At 42.2% G+C, this 14,241-nt stretch overlaps 1 protein-coding gene across 2 annotated transcripts in view; it reads left to right on the top strand.

The window, feature by feature from the left end:
- Nucleotides 1-14,241, top strand: part of Wwtr1 (WW domain containing transcription regulator 1) — a 118,806-nt gene that overhangs the window by 71,130 nt on the left and 33,435 nt on the right. For both annotated transcript variants that reach the window (XM_052180487.1, XM_052180486.1), the window contains exon 3: nt 224-360. In XM_052180487.1, coding sequence (XP_052036447.1) covers nt 224-360 — 137 coding nt within the window. The remainder of the gene's footprint in view (nt 1-223; nt 361-14,241) is intronic.

Here is a 14,241-nt window from a genome sequence, read left to right on the forward strand (position 1 = left end):
GTAAGCTCCTTAGGTTAAGTCATTTGCAGTGCTGGTCATGGTTCAGCCAGAATGCAGGGTCAAATGGACTAGGGAAGTCCCTGGGTAGAATCAAAAGCAGTTCATCAGCCACTTGTAAGCTGACCCAAGGGAAAGACTCAGTGTCACTGGGATACTGTTACTGGTAATGTGGATGACTATACTGACAATTGAACAAGTAACTAATTGTTTTCCTTCCTTTTAGTCACATAGAGAAAATTACCACATGGCAAGACCCTAGGAAGGTGATGAATCAGCCTCTGAATCATGTGAACCTCCACCCCGCCATCACTTCCACATCGGTGCCACAGAGGTCCATGGCAGTGTCCCAGCCGAATCTTGGTAAGCCTCAACCTCTGACTCCCATCTGAAGAAGGAGTCTGAATCAAGTTAAGGATATGGCTGCTCCTAGTTATGATTGAGGGGAAAGGTTTGATTGTAGATATGAGTAGACTAGACTGAGAAACGTCTAGACTGGGAAACATCTAGAATGAACCTGGCAATGAGAGGAGAGGAACCTGGGACTTAGAGACCAAGAGCTAGGCAGCCAAGAGCCAGGAGCAGTGGACCTAGAGAGCACTGGCCCAAATGGCTGAGGTTATATAGGGAAGAGAGGCTGGGGGAGGGGAGGAGACATGCTGGGAGGAGCCACAGGTACTGAGCAAGACTTGTCCTCAGTTTCTTTGAGACCTGACAGAGTCTACCCAATGCATTTGGGGGTTCGGAGTCAGCTCGGCTTGCCTTGTATCTCCATGTACCAGAGTGTTTTTTTCTTTCAGTTACATCTTGATGTTTTTGCCACAAAATCTGTGACACTGGTACTGGCTTTCGGTATAGTGCTGACATTCTCTTTATTTCCTTGAATTCTTTGAAATATCTTGGCCTCGTGTCCTCATTCAGACCAAGCAAGGCAAAGGAGATCATATACTGTCTTCCTGTAATTTGGTTCCTGAAGAGTCCCTGTGTGAGGCTGCCAGCAGGCAAAGTGCTCGGATACCCTTTCTCTTAAAATCACAACACCAAGCCGTAGCAGTATTCTGCATTAGACAGATGAAGAAACTTTGTAGACAACAGAGCCAGAGTTTGAACATCTGGCTGTTCTGGCTTTAGTATCAGGCACTCATGATATAATATGCAGGTGGCCCCTCCCATTCAGTCTACACTCACAATATTTCAGTCTGGGTTTTAGAATTGGGGTGTTTTCTGCTCCTTGACTTCACTTTAAAGACATTGAGGTAATGCCCACTGCAGATGAACAGAACTGAGTAAACACTCTGCAGCGACAGGAGAGGTCAGCAGTTTTTGGTGTCTCTCCTCTCCACTCCCCTGAAGGGGGCAAAAGTATGAGGTCTGGTTAAAGGTTTTTTAAAAGATGCTGCTGTTTTCTGATGATGTTTTCAACTTCTGATTAGATATCCGGGTGATGTTTTCTCCACCAGGCAGTTAGTTTTAGGGATTGAAAGGGATCTCTTCCTGGACTTTCAGGAATAAACTGGAGAAAAATAGAAGCCTTGTTCCTGGGCTCTTTTCTTACCCCGTTCTTTGCCAAAATGAGTGCATCCTTAAGCAGACTTGAGTCGTCCAGGAACTCTGCACCAACTGGTCTGAAGCTTGCACACATCTGCTCTAGCCTCAAGCAGCTCACTTAGATAGCAAATAAAGGAAGATTGCCCTCGTCCTGTAACCAGTTGTCATAAACCAAAGCTCCCCACATGTTCCAAATTGGTGAACTGTATGAGAAGCAAGTGTTGGGATAATAAAGAAAAGCCAAAGCCAAATTAGATGTCGGTGGTTGTATCATTCAGCTTTCTTGTGTGTGTATGTGTGTGCACACGCACGCACGCACGCATGCACACCCGTGCGTGCATGTGTGTACACTTCTGGGCATCAACCTCAGCTCTTGACCTTAACTTTAAAATTGGCTATATTTGGAAAATATCTTTCAGGAGCATGAGATTTTAAATTCTAATACTTGGAGCTTTGGACATTTCTCAGGAGAAGCTGAGAAGCATCCCTAGAACCCATATGAAAAGCTGGTTCCCTGCAACCTCAGTGCTAGGCACAGGGAGCTAGGAAGGTGCTGGGATTGGCTAGCAAAACATGCCAGTCACAGACTAGCAAGAGACCCCCTTTCAAAGAAAAGGTTGGCATTGATTGTCGGAATGACATCCCCCTGCTGGCCTGGGGTCTGCTGCTGGACTTGAGGGAATGAGTGTAGCTGGGTGGGTGAGTTCTGCTCAACCATGGTCAATGGCGAAACAGCTTCTCCAAGATGGTTTTCAGTGAAACAGCTCCTTTTTATTTATTTTATTTTATTTATTTATTTATTTATTTATTTATTTATTTATTTATTTTGATTTGTTTTTTTCAAAACAGGGTTTCTCTGTATAGCCCTAGCTGTCCTGGAACTCACTCTGTAGACCAGGCTGACTTCGAACTCAGAAATCCACCTGCCTCTGCCTCCCAAGTGCTGGGATTAAAGGCATGCGCCACCACTGCCCAGCGAAACAGCTCCTTTTTAATGGAGGTAACAAGGCTGTATAAACCTTGGGGAGTGGTTAGGGGTTTTCGAGGTGAGTGTACCTTATTGGCTGGTGCTGAGATGCTGGTAATGCATGAAGAGGAATTCTAGGTGCTTGATGGACATGTCCTTACAGCAAGAGAGGAAGTTAAAGCTATAATTTGGCCAACAGGCTAAATGACTGCCTCAAGGCTGGGAGAGGTGTTGGAGTTGTACAGACTGAGTACTCCGGGACCTGCAGGCCCAGAGCAAAGAGGAAACAGTCCTACTCCTGCTCATCTCAGGACAAGATTTTCAGGGTTTGGATACATCTGGACCTCTGGACTGCTCTGGATTGACTTTCACAATAGCACAGCTTTTGGGGGAGTGGGCGGCATAGCTCCCATGATTGTGCTCTGTCTTCCCTCTATACACACACATAGATACACAATGCACAGACATTCATATACACCGAAACACACACATGGACACACACAGGTATACACACCCACAGTTATACACACACAGACCCACACATGCACAGATAAATATACACAGAAACACACACATACACACACATGCTCAAGAAGTGTTCAGAAACTTCCTCCAGTTACTATTTCCTCAGACCTTTAGTGTGCTTCCTAGAGCCATAGAGTGTTTTCTAGTCATGTGTGTATGGAGGTATGTGTATGTGTGCGTATGTCTCTGTGTATATAAAACACTTGCATATTATACCCACTGTTCTGTATCTTTAAAGAAAACCTCTATATCCATATATGTATGGACAGAATTGCTTAGTATTCTATTCAGTTCATTTAGCTAGCTCCCATCTGGTAGATGTTTAGGTTATTGCTATGTTCCTGATACAGTTGATGTGAAATGGCTTGGCTATGCCTTTTTAATCAATTCTTCATAATCTTAAAAGTTGTATACGCTATGTTAGTAAGTAAAGGTGCTTGCTCCTGAGCTTGGTGACCCAAGATTACGCTCCGGAACCCACATAGTGGACAGAGAGCACTGACTTCTACACTCTGACCTCTGACCTCCACATATGCATCGGGACATTTACATATACCATATACAGAATAGGTAACTACTACAATTGGGGAAAAAATGTAAACGCAAGAAGTAGAATAATGAAAAAGAGCTTGCATGATAAAAAGTCTTGACACTGAAGCACATGTAGATCAGTCTGTGCACATGTACATGGGAACACACTAAAAGCCCATTCGTACTAGCAGAATTTATCTACAGAAACAGTGATTTTGAAATATATTGACCTGCTGCTGCATGAAACTCTTTACTTTGTGGATTTTTAGTTAATGTAGGAGAGTGGCTGTCTGTGTTTGTTTATGATACTAGAGATTGGACCCCGAGTCTCTTTTTGCACATGCTAGGCATGTACTACTCCTGAGCCTCCCTCCCTCCCTCCCTCCCTCCCTTCCTTCCTCCTTCCCTCCCTTCTTCTCCTCCTTTCTTCCTCCTCCTGTTCTTCTTCCTCCTATTCTTTTTGTCCTTAAGTCTGTTTGTATATATTATATTACGTTTATTTACGTACATGTTGAGCTAACCTTGTATGGTTGGCATAAAACCAATGTGACCATGTCCCAGGGTGACATGACTCCTTTTTCTCTTTTCGTTTGGTTTGAGACAGGTTCCTTGGTAGTGCTGACTAGTCTGGAACTCATGCAGAGCAGGCTGGCCTAGAGCTCATCCTTTCTTCTACCTCTAGAAGCACTGGAATTAAAGTTGTGCACCACCACGTCTTGTTTTGTGCTTTTGATACTGGGCCAGACTGATCCCCAGCTCATTCTGTAGCAAAGGGTGATCTTGAACTTGTCTTCCTGTTTAGACCTCCTGAGGGTTAGGTTACAGGCCAGAACTTCTGTATCTGACTCCTGAGATGCGTCTTAGCCAGATGTCTAATGAGGTCCAAGTGCTGTGGATGTCTTCCAAAGTTTAGCTTGTAGAGAGGAGGACTCTTGCTTGTCTCAGTATCATGGAATTAGTGGCTTTGTAAGAATAGGGGCTCCTGCAGGTGACAGAGTGCCTGTATGCATGGACTCCCTGTACTTTCTTTCATAAAATAGTCTCTGAAGAGGAAATTTGTATAAACCAATTTTCTTCTACTTTAATTCAAATAATTATTCCATGCATGGTATAATTTTCACCATAAATTTTAATTTTCATATTTTCCACGTTGGGTTGACTTGAATGGTTTACTCAATTTGATATTGTCTGAGTAGATTGGTGGCCTTTGTGTCTGAATTACCAGACATCCCCAGGGATGGAGGAAGGAAGATGATGGAGGACTTTAGATGCTAAATAAGACAGATGACTAGGTGGGAGCCCTATGGGTATCCAAGTATCCAAGTATCAGATGTTTTTCTTTTTTAAACAGACATCAAAGAACTAATCTTTTCACTCAATACAAGAAATATAATTTACTTGGAAAGAAAATAACAGGGAAATAACAGAAAATCTAAAGTCCTAACTATAAAGGAAATTAGCATTTTAATAATACATAGATGATAAGTTGACATACTGAATAAATTTGTTCTTCGAATAATAAATGTCTCTCTCTTGGGAGTTTATTTTTAAAGATTTTGATAGTTTAAATCTTGGTCTATCACCTGCCTTCTTTGGGAACATCCTTGCTGTGGAAGATTTTACCCACATAAAGTTAGAGCCTTATGTCTTCTCCACCCCCTCCAGCCCTGCCCTAGTAATGCTGGGGTGACTGACATTCAGGCTCCAAGTTGGATGACACATGGACTCTGATCTCTGATCTCCTTGGTAATGTTGTCTCTGCTCAGTGTGATCACATACTCCCTTCCCCATTCCCAACTCCCAAACCTGCAGTATGAACTGATTAATTTCTTTTTCCTGTCTAGAAGTCTAAATTTATTCCTGGGTGTTTTGCAGTTGGTGATGGTTAGGGACAGCTGTTCTTCCATGCTCTTTGTCTGAACAGTTTTTCCGTGATGAAGTCAGCAAAATAATACCATATGAGGGCCCTGGAAAACAAAAAGCCTTGGTTGATACTCTTCCCAACTTAAGCATTAAAGAGAGAAAACTCACTTTTACTAATAATAATAAAAAAAAGGCAGTGACAACAACAAAAAATAAGGCCTTAACATGATTTTGGCCACGAGATTCCAGAAGCCTGCCCTTATGAAATAATTGCTATTTGGTCACTATTTGCTAATGCTGTTCAACAGTCACCAAGAGAATAAAAAGCTACCGTAATTTGCTGTTCAAAATTTCCTGTAGTTTCTTACATGCTGGTCTTGTCTTGGCACAGCGGGAAAGGCATTTGCCTTGAAGCCTCATAACCTGTGCCGGATCTCTGAAAACCACATGGTAGAGGGAGAGACCCAAGTCTTACAGGTTGTCCTATGACTTCCACTTGGTGCATCCATTCAGGAACACACATGCACAAAATGAAGTAATAATTTTCCTTATATATTATATGCGTTGGAAAATCCTCTACATTTTTTTGTGGTCTGCTTCAAAAATTAATGTATCATACATATTTTTAAGTGGCAAGGTTTTTTTTTCCCGCCTTTCTTCTGTGTACTGCCTTTATTTTATTTTGTTTTATGTATATGGGTGTTTTAGCTACATGCGTGTCTGTGCACCACTTTTGCATGCCTGATGCTGCAGAAGCCAGAGGAGGGCATTGGAAATAGTTACAGATGCGCTGCTGGTGCTGGGATTCAAACCTAGGTCCTCTGCAGGAGCAGCCAGAGTTCCTCTGAGCTGTTTCTATAGCACCATGCCTGTTGCCTTTTGATGCCGTCTTTTTATTAAAAGAAACATGAGCATGTGGAAAAGATGCCTAAAGTTGGTGCTGAGAACATTCCTGAACACTAAGCCTCCTTGCTACCGTGACCTCTGACCCCTTTCTCTGCACAGACGCCACCACTAGCAGCTTCCCCAGATTTGTAGTAGTGTTACCCTACCACACATGCTTGCACTGGTGCATATCTTCTTTTAATAATGTTAGCATGTGTTAGAGAGTTTCCTAAATGAGTGTTTACAGAGTGATTCACAGTCTTACCAACAGCATGTCACAGTTGAAGTGTTGAGATGCCATGTTAGGTTTAACCAACTCCTTATGCTGACATCCTAGAACTACAAGTAAAGTTTATGCAGAGGGTAATTTTGCTAAGTAGAATTCTTAAGAGATTATGCATTTATAATTTTAGTAATTATTATTTTAACTTTTTCCTAATGTAGTAAATATTGTCTTTTCTCATATGTTGGCCAGTAATGTCTACTACCAAAACTTTTTTCACACAATTTAATTTTTTTTTAATTGTAGATTTACTTTCTTTTTACATGGATGCATGTTTTGCCATATAGTTTTTGATAAATAACAAACGGATTTTTAAGTTATCAATGGGCGTGGACATGCCTTTCTAGTTTATAAGTCGTTGTCTCGTGTTTATGACTGCATGATGATCCTGGCGTGAATTTTTAACTAGCGAGGCCATTAGTTTTTTTTCTGTCAGTTAATTAGTCTGCTTTGTTAATTTTTTCCTTTTTGCAGTAGTTGAGATTGTACTCAGGGCTAGGCAGGAACTCTCCCACCAAGCCAGATCCTAGCCTAGTTACTGATTTCTTGAGGCAGGGTTTCACTGTGTAACCTCCTCTGACCTCAGACTCTTTGTTCTCCTTGCCCAGTAGTTGGAATTAAAGTTTTGTGGTAATCTGTCTCTAGTTTTTATAATTCGCCGTGGTGAAGAGGGATTGTTTGGATGCCGCCTTCACGTTCGTTCTCTTCTGGTTCATCTTCTATGGGTATGAGTGCTTCGCTCATCTCTGGCTTGTGCACATGCGCATGCATGCTGGGCGCCTGTGGAGGTTAGGGGAGGGCAATGGATCCCCTAGAACTGGAGTTTACAGATAGTTGTGTGGTGCCCTGTAAGCCCTGAAAATCACACTAAGGTCTTCTGTAAGAGAAGTGCTCTTTACTGCTGAGCTGTCTGTCTAGGCCCCAGGGTACTTACTGATCTTTTAATAAAACAGTCTTCCATAGTGGCGGAAGTATGTCTTCTCAAGGCGCCTAGCTTTCTGTCTGGCTTTTTCAGCCTGTGTATGCAGATGCTTCCTGCCTGTCTACCCACGAGTCTCCTTTCTATATGTCTGTCTGTTTCCTACCTATGTGACCATATGCATTCTATCCATATATCCAGATGCTTCCTACCTGTATATCCAGATGTTTTCTAACTGTACTTCCAGATGTTTTTTCCGAAGCAGTAAATGGGAATCTCAGCGGGAGTTATTCTGCTTCCCAGCCCATGTTATGCACTTCATGCCGTGTTATTTCTGTCTGTCCTTCCCCTTTTTCCGTGTTATATTTCTCAGACAGCAGAGAAGAGTGAGTTGTGAGGTTTGAGTTTTGCCAAGAGTTTAAATATTTGCAGAGCTGGAAAGAATAAAGTTGGGAAAGAAAGAGAGAGGGGATAAAATGAAGAGACATGAACATGGCTGACTTAGTTCTGGCTTAGCTTCATGTCGCTGTTCCAAACACTATACTCAAGATATGGAAAAAAAAAAAAACATTTTTCCAGTTTGTCTGCTATTGTCAGTGCTTGAACTAATTAAAGCTGTGGTTTCTCCCTCAGTGTCGTTGGTTCATTCCATCTTCTTCACAAAACAAATGACTGGAGCAGTTCCATTCTAAAGGACCTTGGGTGCTGTTTTACATCATGTAGTATTTGTTGTATTTCTGTTGCTGCTGACCCGGCTACCTACCAGATCCCAGGTTGTTCCTAAGAGGTCTCTCTTCATAGACCCCAGTGCGCATTATATGCTTGTGCCCTCTCTGTAGCTTGTCTTCTCTTACACATACAATATATTTTCTTAGCCAGGCAGTGGTGGTACATGCCTTTAATTCCAGTACTCGGGAGGCAGAGGCAGGCAGATTTCTGAGTTCGAGGCCAGCCTGGTCTACAGAGTGAGTTCCAGGACAGCCAGGGCTACACAGAGAAACCCAGTCTCAAAAAACAAAAACAAAAACAAAAACAAAACATATATATATATATATATATATATACTTGCAGTCTGAGAATATCTCAAGGCCCAAATTATATGAATAACAAAATAGCTTTGCCTGAGATATTTCTTACTGCACTTGTTGACAGTTGCTGGTTTCTTCTCCATCTTTCTTTTGGCCTCCTTTGCCGTGTTTATTTGTTACTGTCTAAGGACACGGTGGCGCAGTTAGGGTTCTGAGCTTGGATAAGTAAAGGCTTTCATGGCAGGTCTCCACTGTTACTATGAGACCGCTGGGTGCCACAGCTTCCTCCTAAGAATTTCCTGACCTGGATGATGTCTTGATGTCTGTCTTGGTCTTAATGACTGCTTTCCAGAAGATTTCTTATGAAAGGTTACTACTGTGAATCTTTCTTTTACTGCTATGAATTGTGTATCTTTTATTGCTAAGCTGTTTGTTTTTATTTAAGTCACAGTTTGGTTGGGAGCTGGGAGGAACAGCAAATATAAAGTATAAGTGCACACACACACACACACAAATAAAAATCATAATGTAGCCCATTTCATAACCAGGGTTCTGTTCTTCCTTGCAAACTCAAGTCACTTAACAAAACCATTGTTTAATGGGGTGGAGGGGTTCCTCAGCCCAAGATTGCAATGGAATCAATGACCCAGGTGCAAACACAGTTTCTCTGGACCCTGCCAGGCAAAAACTATTAGTCTGAAGTTTGGACAGTAGACATGTTCACCTAGGTTTTATTTAGGGAAAACAAAATCTTAATTTATTTTGAAAGAATCTTAAACTTCAGAAAAGTTTCAGGTTTAGTACAAGGAACTGCTGAATCTGTCCTTTGTCACATATGCCTTTGTTAGTTGTTGGTAATTTGCTTGCCAACATAGCTTGATTTGCTTAACTGTGTGTGTATATATGATATTTTCCCTCCCTCCCTCCCTCCCTTCCTCCCTCCCTCCCTCCCTCCCTCCCTCCCTCCCTCCCTTTCTCCCATACATCTAGCAACATCTCACTCAGGTATTCTCAGGCTATCTCAGCCTCCCTAGTGGTTGGAATACAGGCATATACCACCACATATCATAGTAACAAAGTTCTGTTTGTGTTGCTGAAGATTAAACTCAGGGCCCTGAAGATTCTACAGCTATTCTCCCACTTTGCCCCTCTAGCTCTTTCCTTAATTGTGGAAATCTGGAGACACCATGATTTGTAACTGTAAATATTTGCAGTTCTGTAGACTGTATAAAAGTTTAGATCAGAATACAGGTATAAAAATCAGGGGACCCCCACCACTGATACAGTTCTGTATTTAACGTGTAGTTCATGTGAGTTTTGTCTTTTGTTAACACATGTTTGCGCTCAGTCTGCTCCTGCTCCCCTTTCCCCTTTTCTTTCTGGGGTGCTGGGATCAAACCCAGGGCTGGAGTCATACTATGCAAAAGCTTTATCATTGAACTGTATCCCCAGCCTGTCATTAAATTCTTTTAACCTGGGGTGATTCTCCAATTCTAGTTTTTTTTTTTTTTGGACCTTGGCTTTTTTTTTTTTTTTTTTTTTTTTTAAACTATAGGCCAGTTATTTGGTAGACGATCTTTAACTTTGAATCTGTCTCATGCTTCCTATGACTTAGGCATTGGTCATACTGTTATACTTGTTAGGCAGGAAGCAACAGGAGTGTGCTATCATCATGTGGCCATAGGACTGGGGATGTTAACTTTGATAATTTTGGTTGAGAGAATTGGGGGTGGAGGCAGAGTCGTTGGGTCACTGGCTGCCGTGCGTTTAATATTCACTATGGAGACTGAGCTATGAGGAAAAGCATTTCTATCTTCAGTCAATGAGGTGTGCTCAGAGACACGGAGATGCCCTTGGGATGAATGATCATCAAATGATGATCTCCAGTGTGGTTCAGTTAGGCCTCACAGGGTGTTTACCTGATATAATTTCCATGACAAACAATGCATTGTATAGCTATCTGCATAGATAAGTTTAATTTTAGCCTATTCAAGTCTGTTACTGAATTTAGAAATATTGCTTGAATTTGCTTATATTTTCCTGCCTTATTTTATGTGTAGTGTAAGGACTTCAGTTACTCTCCTTTTGGATATTTCTGCATGCATGTTTTAATCCATTCTGGGAACATTAGTGTGGATATTTTTGTGCTACTTGTTTTTATTTCTCATAGCATGGGAGATTTTGGCATGTTTCATGAGTTCATTTGCAAATATGCCTGCTTCATTCGCAGGGGCATTTGAGAAATGGTATATGCATACCTTTTGATTATAAGGACTTCTTATAACAGCTTTTCTTATATGTATCTTTTAGGATCTTTGTTTCTTAATAAACTATGCTAGTTGTCTAAATTACTGTTCTCTGTTGCTTTGAAGAGACATCATGACCAAGACAACTCTTATAAAAGAAAGCACTCAATTGAGGGCTTGCTTACAGTTTCAAAAGTTAGTCTGTTATCATGGCAGGCATGGTGCTCGAGAGGTAGCTGAGAGGCTTACATCTTAGTCTGCTGGTGTGCTTGCAGGGAAAGAGAGATTAGGCCTCACAAGTTCTTTTGCAACCTCAAAGCTCCTCCCCTCACATGACACACTTCTTCCATAAGGCCACACCTCCCAATTCCAAAGCTCCTCCCCTCACATGACACACTTCTTCCATAAGGCCACACCTCCCAATTCCAAAGCTCCTCCCCTCACATGACTCACTTCCTCCATAAGGTCACACCTCCCAATTCCAAAGCTCCTCCCCTCACATGACACACTTCCTCCATAAGGTCACACCTCCCAGTTCCAAAGCTCCTCCCCTCACATGACACACTTCCTCCACAAGGCCCCACCTCCCAATTATTGTAATTCTTTTAAGCACTTCCACACCCTGGAGATTAAGCTTTCACATGTATGAGCCTATGAGGGTCACTCTTATCCAAAGCACTAATTCTTCTTGGTGGGGAGGGAAGAAGAGAAAGAACGAAACTGATATTTTCATCCATTTATTTTTATCTCTTATAGTAGTATGTAACACTTAAAAGAATAAAAGTAAATAATCAAGTTAAATTGAGCTAAGGGGAAACTATGGCTGAAAAATGGAAAGAAAACCAAACTCATGGAGCTAAAGGGAGAAATGAAAAACAGGAAGCCCTATTTGGTGACAGAATGGATTTGAACTTGCTGGCCTCTGATGGGTCTACTTACAGGAGATAGGGCATTCATGAGAGATAGGCCATATGGTTTTGAGGATAAATATGCTTTTTTTTCTGGGTATAAAGCACAAAGCAGTGATTCCTCAAGATTGTCTGTACACTGTCTAGAGTATTATCAACAAGCAGGGCCAGTGGGAGTTCTCAGGATGTTTCCTGTAACTTTTGCATAGGGGTTGGGTTGAAGGCCTGGTCTCAGTCTAATGTGGATCACATTTAGACAGCTGAGAGCCACAGTTCCTCTCTTGAGTACTTTCTGATGTTAATGACACAGCCCTTTGAAGCTCACCCTTCTCAATAAAACGTGGAGCTATAGGCGTTTGTTTCATTTCACTTGGGGCCAAACTTTGCTGTGTGTTAAAAGCAAAGCCTGCTACTTCCCACTCCTTACAAGACAGGAGTTAACTTTTCTCTCCCAGTAAGATCCCAGCCTCCATAAAGAGCTGAGAGAGGCAGTAGAGAGGTGTTAGTTCTGAGCCTCCTTTGACCTGATGTGACTGAATCATTTGGCAATTTCCTGTGTCATTCAAGCAGGGAGGGTGTCTGTAGGAGATTCCTGTGCCTCTGGAATTGAGGCCAACATGGTGCCTTCTAAAGCCTTTAGACCATACAGAACCTGTATGTTGCCCCTTGCCCTCTGCCTTGGAAAACATGGACTGTATACTTTTTTTTCATAAATACCTTAAGCCCATAGGTCAGGAATGTTCTCACCTTAAGAGCATCTTTATTAAATCTTTGGGAACTTAGACAATGGGTTTTGATCATCTTCACACACACCCCACTTCCTTTAACTCCTCCTATATCCACCTGTAACCATCTCCCTATCCCCCCTCCAATTTTGTATCCTTTTTAATTTAATGACACATTAATTCCAATTTGATTGCCCATATACTATTATGTGGGGCTATCCATTGGAACATCAACCTATCAGGTGGCACACTCTTTTTTGGTTTTTCGAGACAGAGTTTCTCTGTGTATCCTTGGCTGTCCTGGAACTCACTCTGTAGACTAGGCTGGCCTCGAACTCAGAAATCCTCCTGCCTCTGCCTCCCAAGTGGTGGCACATGCAGGCATGTGCCGTCACTGCCTGGCAGGAGCCACATTCTTTTTTTTTCTCTTGAAGATTTATTTATTATTATATGTGAGTACACTGTAGCTCTCTTCAGACACCCCAGAAGAGGCCATCAGATCTCATTACAGATGGTTGTGAGCTATCATGTGGTTGTTGGGATTTGAACTCAGAACCTTTGGAAGAGTAGTTAGTGCTCTTAACTACTGAGCTATCTCTCCAGCCCCAGGAGCCACATTCTTAAAACTGATTCTTCCTCCCCCAGAAGCTATCAACTGTCCATAGCTCCTAAGTGAGGATGGGAGCTCGTGAGCCTGTGGGGGCCACTCTTGTTCAAAACACTCCATGCTAGAATGGTGATTGGTTTGTACTGGCAGCCACAGTGAGCGCACCCGTGCAGCATCCTGCCAAGTGCAGAGCGCACTGTGTTGTTGGAGTCTTCCTGGACCCTTTCACCTCTTCGGAGGCTGTGGTCCCCAAGTAAAAGGTTATGATTTACATGTTGTGTGTCTGCCCTCTCTGGAGGGGAAGGGACCCCGCTGTCCTTCCCATCACTGACTTTAACAGTAGAATTTCAGAATGATGAAAGGATCAATGCAGTTCAGCATTCCCAAATCTACTATTTGGGATTCTCTTTATTTCCAAGGCAATTGACTCTTACTGGACATTCTATTTCGAGCTAGGTACAATATTCTGTGAAATTCACAGAGCCACAGTTTGACTTTACAGCTTTCTTCATCTTGATACTCTGGGTTAAATTATAGTTTGCTAATCCCGTGTCTGGTCCCATTCCCCACCCCTTCCACCTACCATCCCCCAAGTGGTTCTAAAGTGAAAAGTGTTGATGTCCCATTGCTATCTTTCTTAATGCCTCATCATAGTTTTTGTGATTTCTCACAGAGCCAATAATTTCTGATGTTTGTTACCTGCGGGTTCCCTTTTGTACAACCCTCCAGATGTTTGGACTGCCACGTGCACTCTTAGTGTCTATTGTGTGACCTCTGTAAATAGTAAGAGTATTTTCTAGAATGATATAAACAAAAAAAAAAAAAGGCAGATTAAAACAAGCACACCGGCAGCATTTTCTCTGATCCTTGTGGCTGCCCATTTTCTGCTCTTTAGCTTGGGCTCTGATGCTTAGCACCTGCAGTAGTTTTGAAAATTGTTTGGGCAAAGCTGACCAGTACAGAGTGCCTGTAATCTTTCCTAGCTAATGAATAGAAACAGGCAGGAATCACAGTCGCCCTTTCCTGTTGTGATAAAGGTACACTTACTATCGAATGATAGTAAAACCATTTTGTTTTCCATGAGAGTGTCCACCCCTGGGAACAAATTGAAAATCAGGATGTCTTCCTGGAACTGCACAGTAAGGGTCTTAGCTTCTACTGTGCCCTACTAGACATTGCTAAGCACACCATCTCTGCTGGATCACTCTG

The sequence above is a fragment of the Apodemus sylvaticus genome, chromosome 4, assembly GCF_947179515.1.
Source record: "Apodemus sylvaticus chromosome 4, mApoSyl1.1, whole genome shotgun sequence".
Lineage (NCBI taxonomy): Eukaryota > Metazoa > Chordata > Mammalia > Rodentia > Muridae > Apodemus > Apodemus sylvaticus.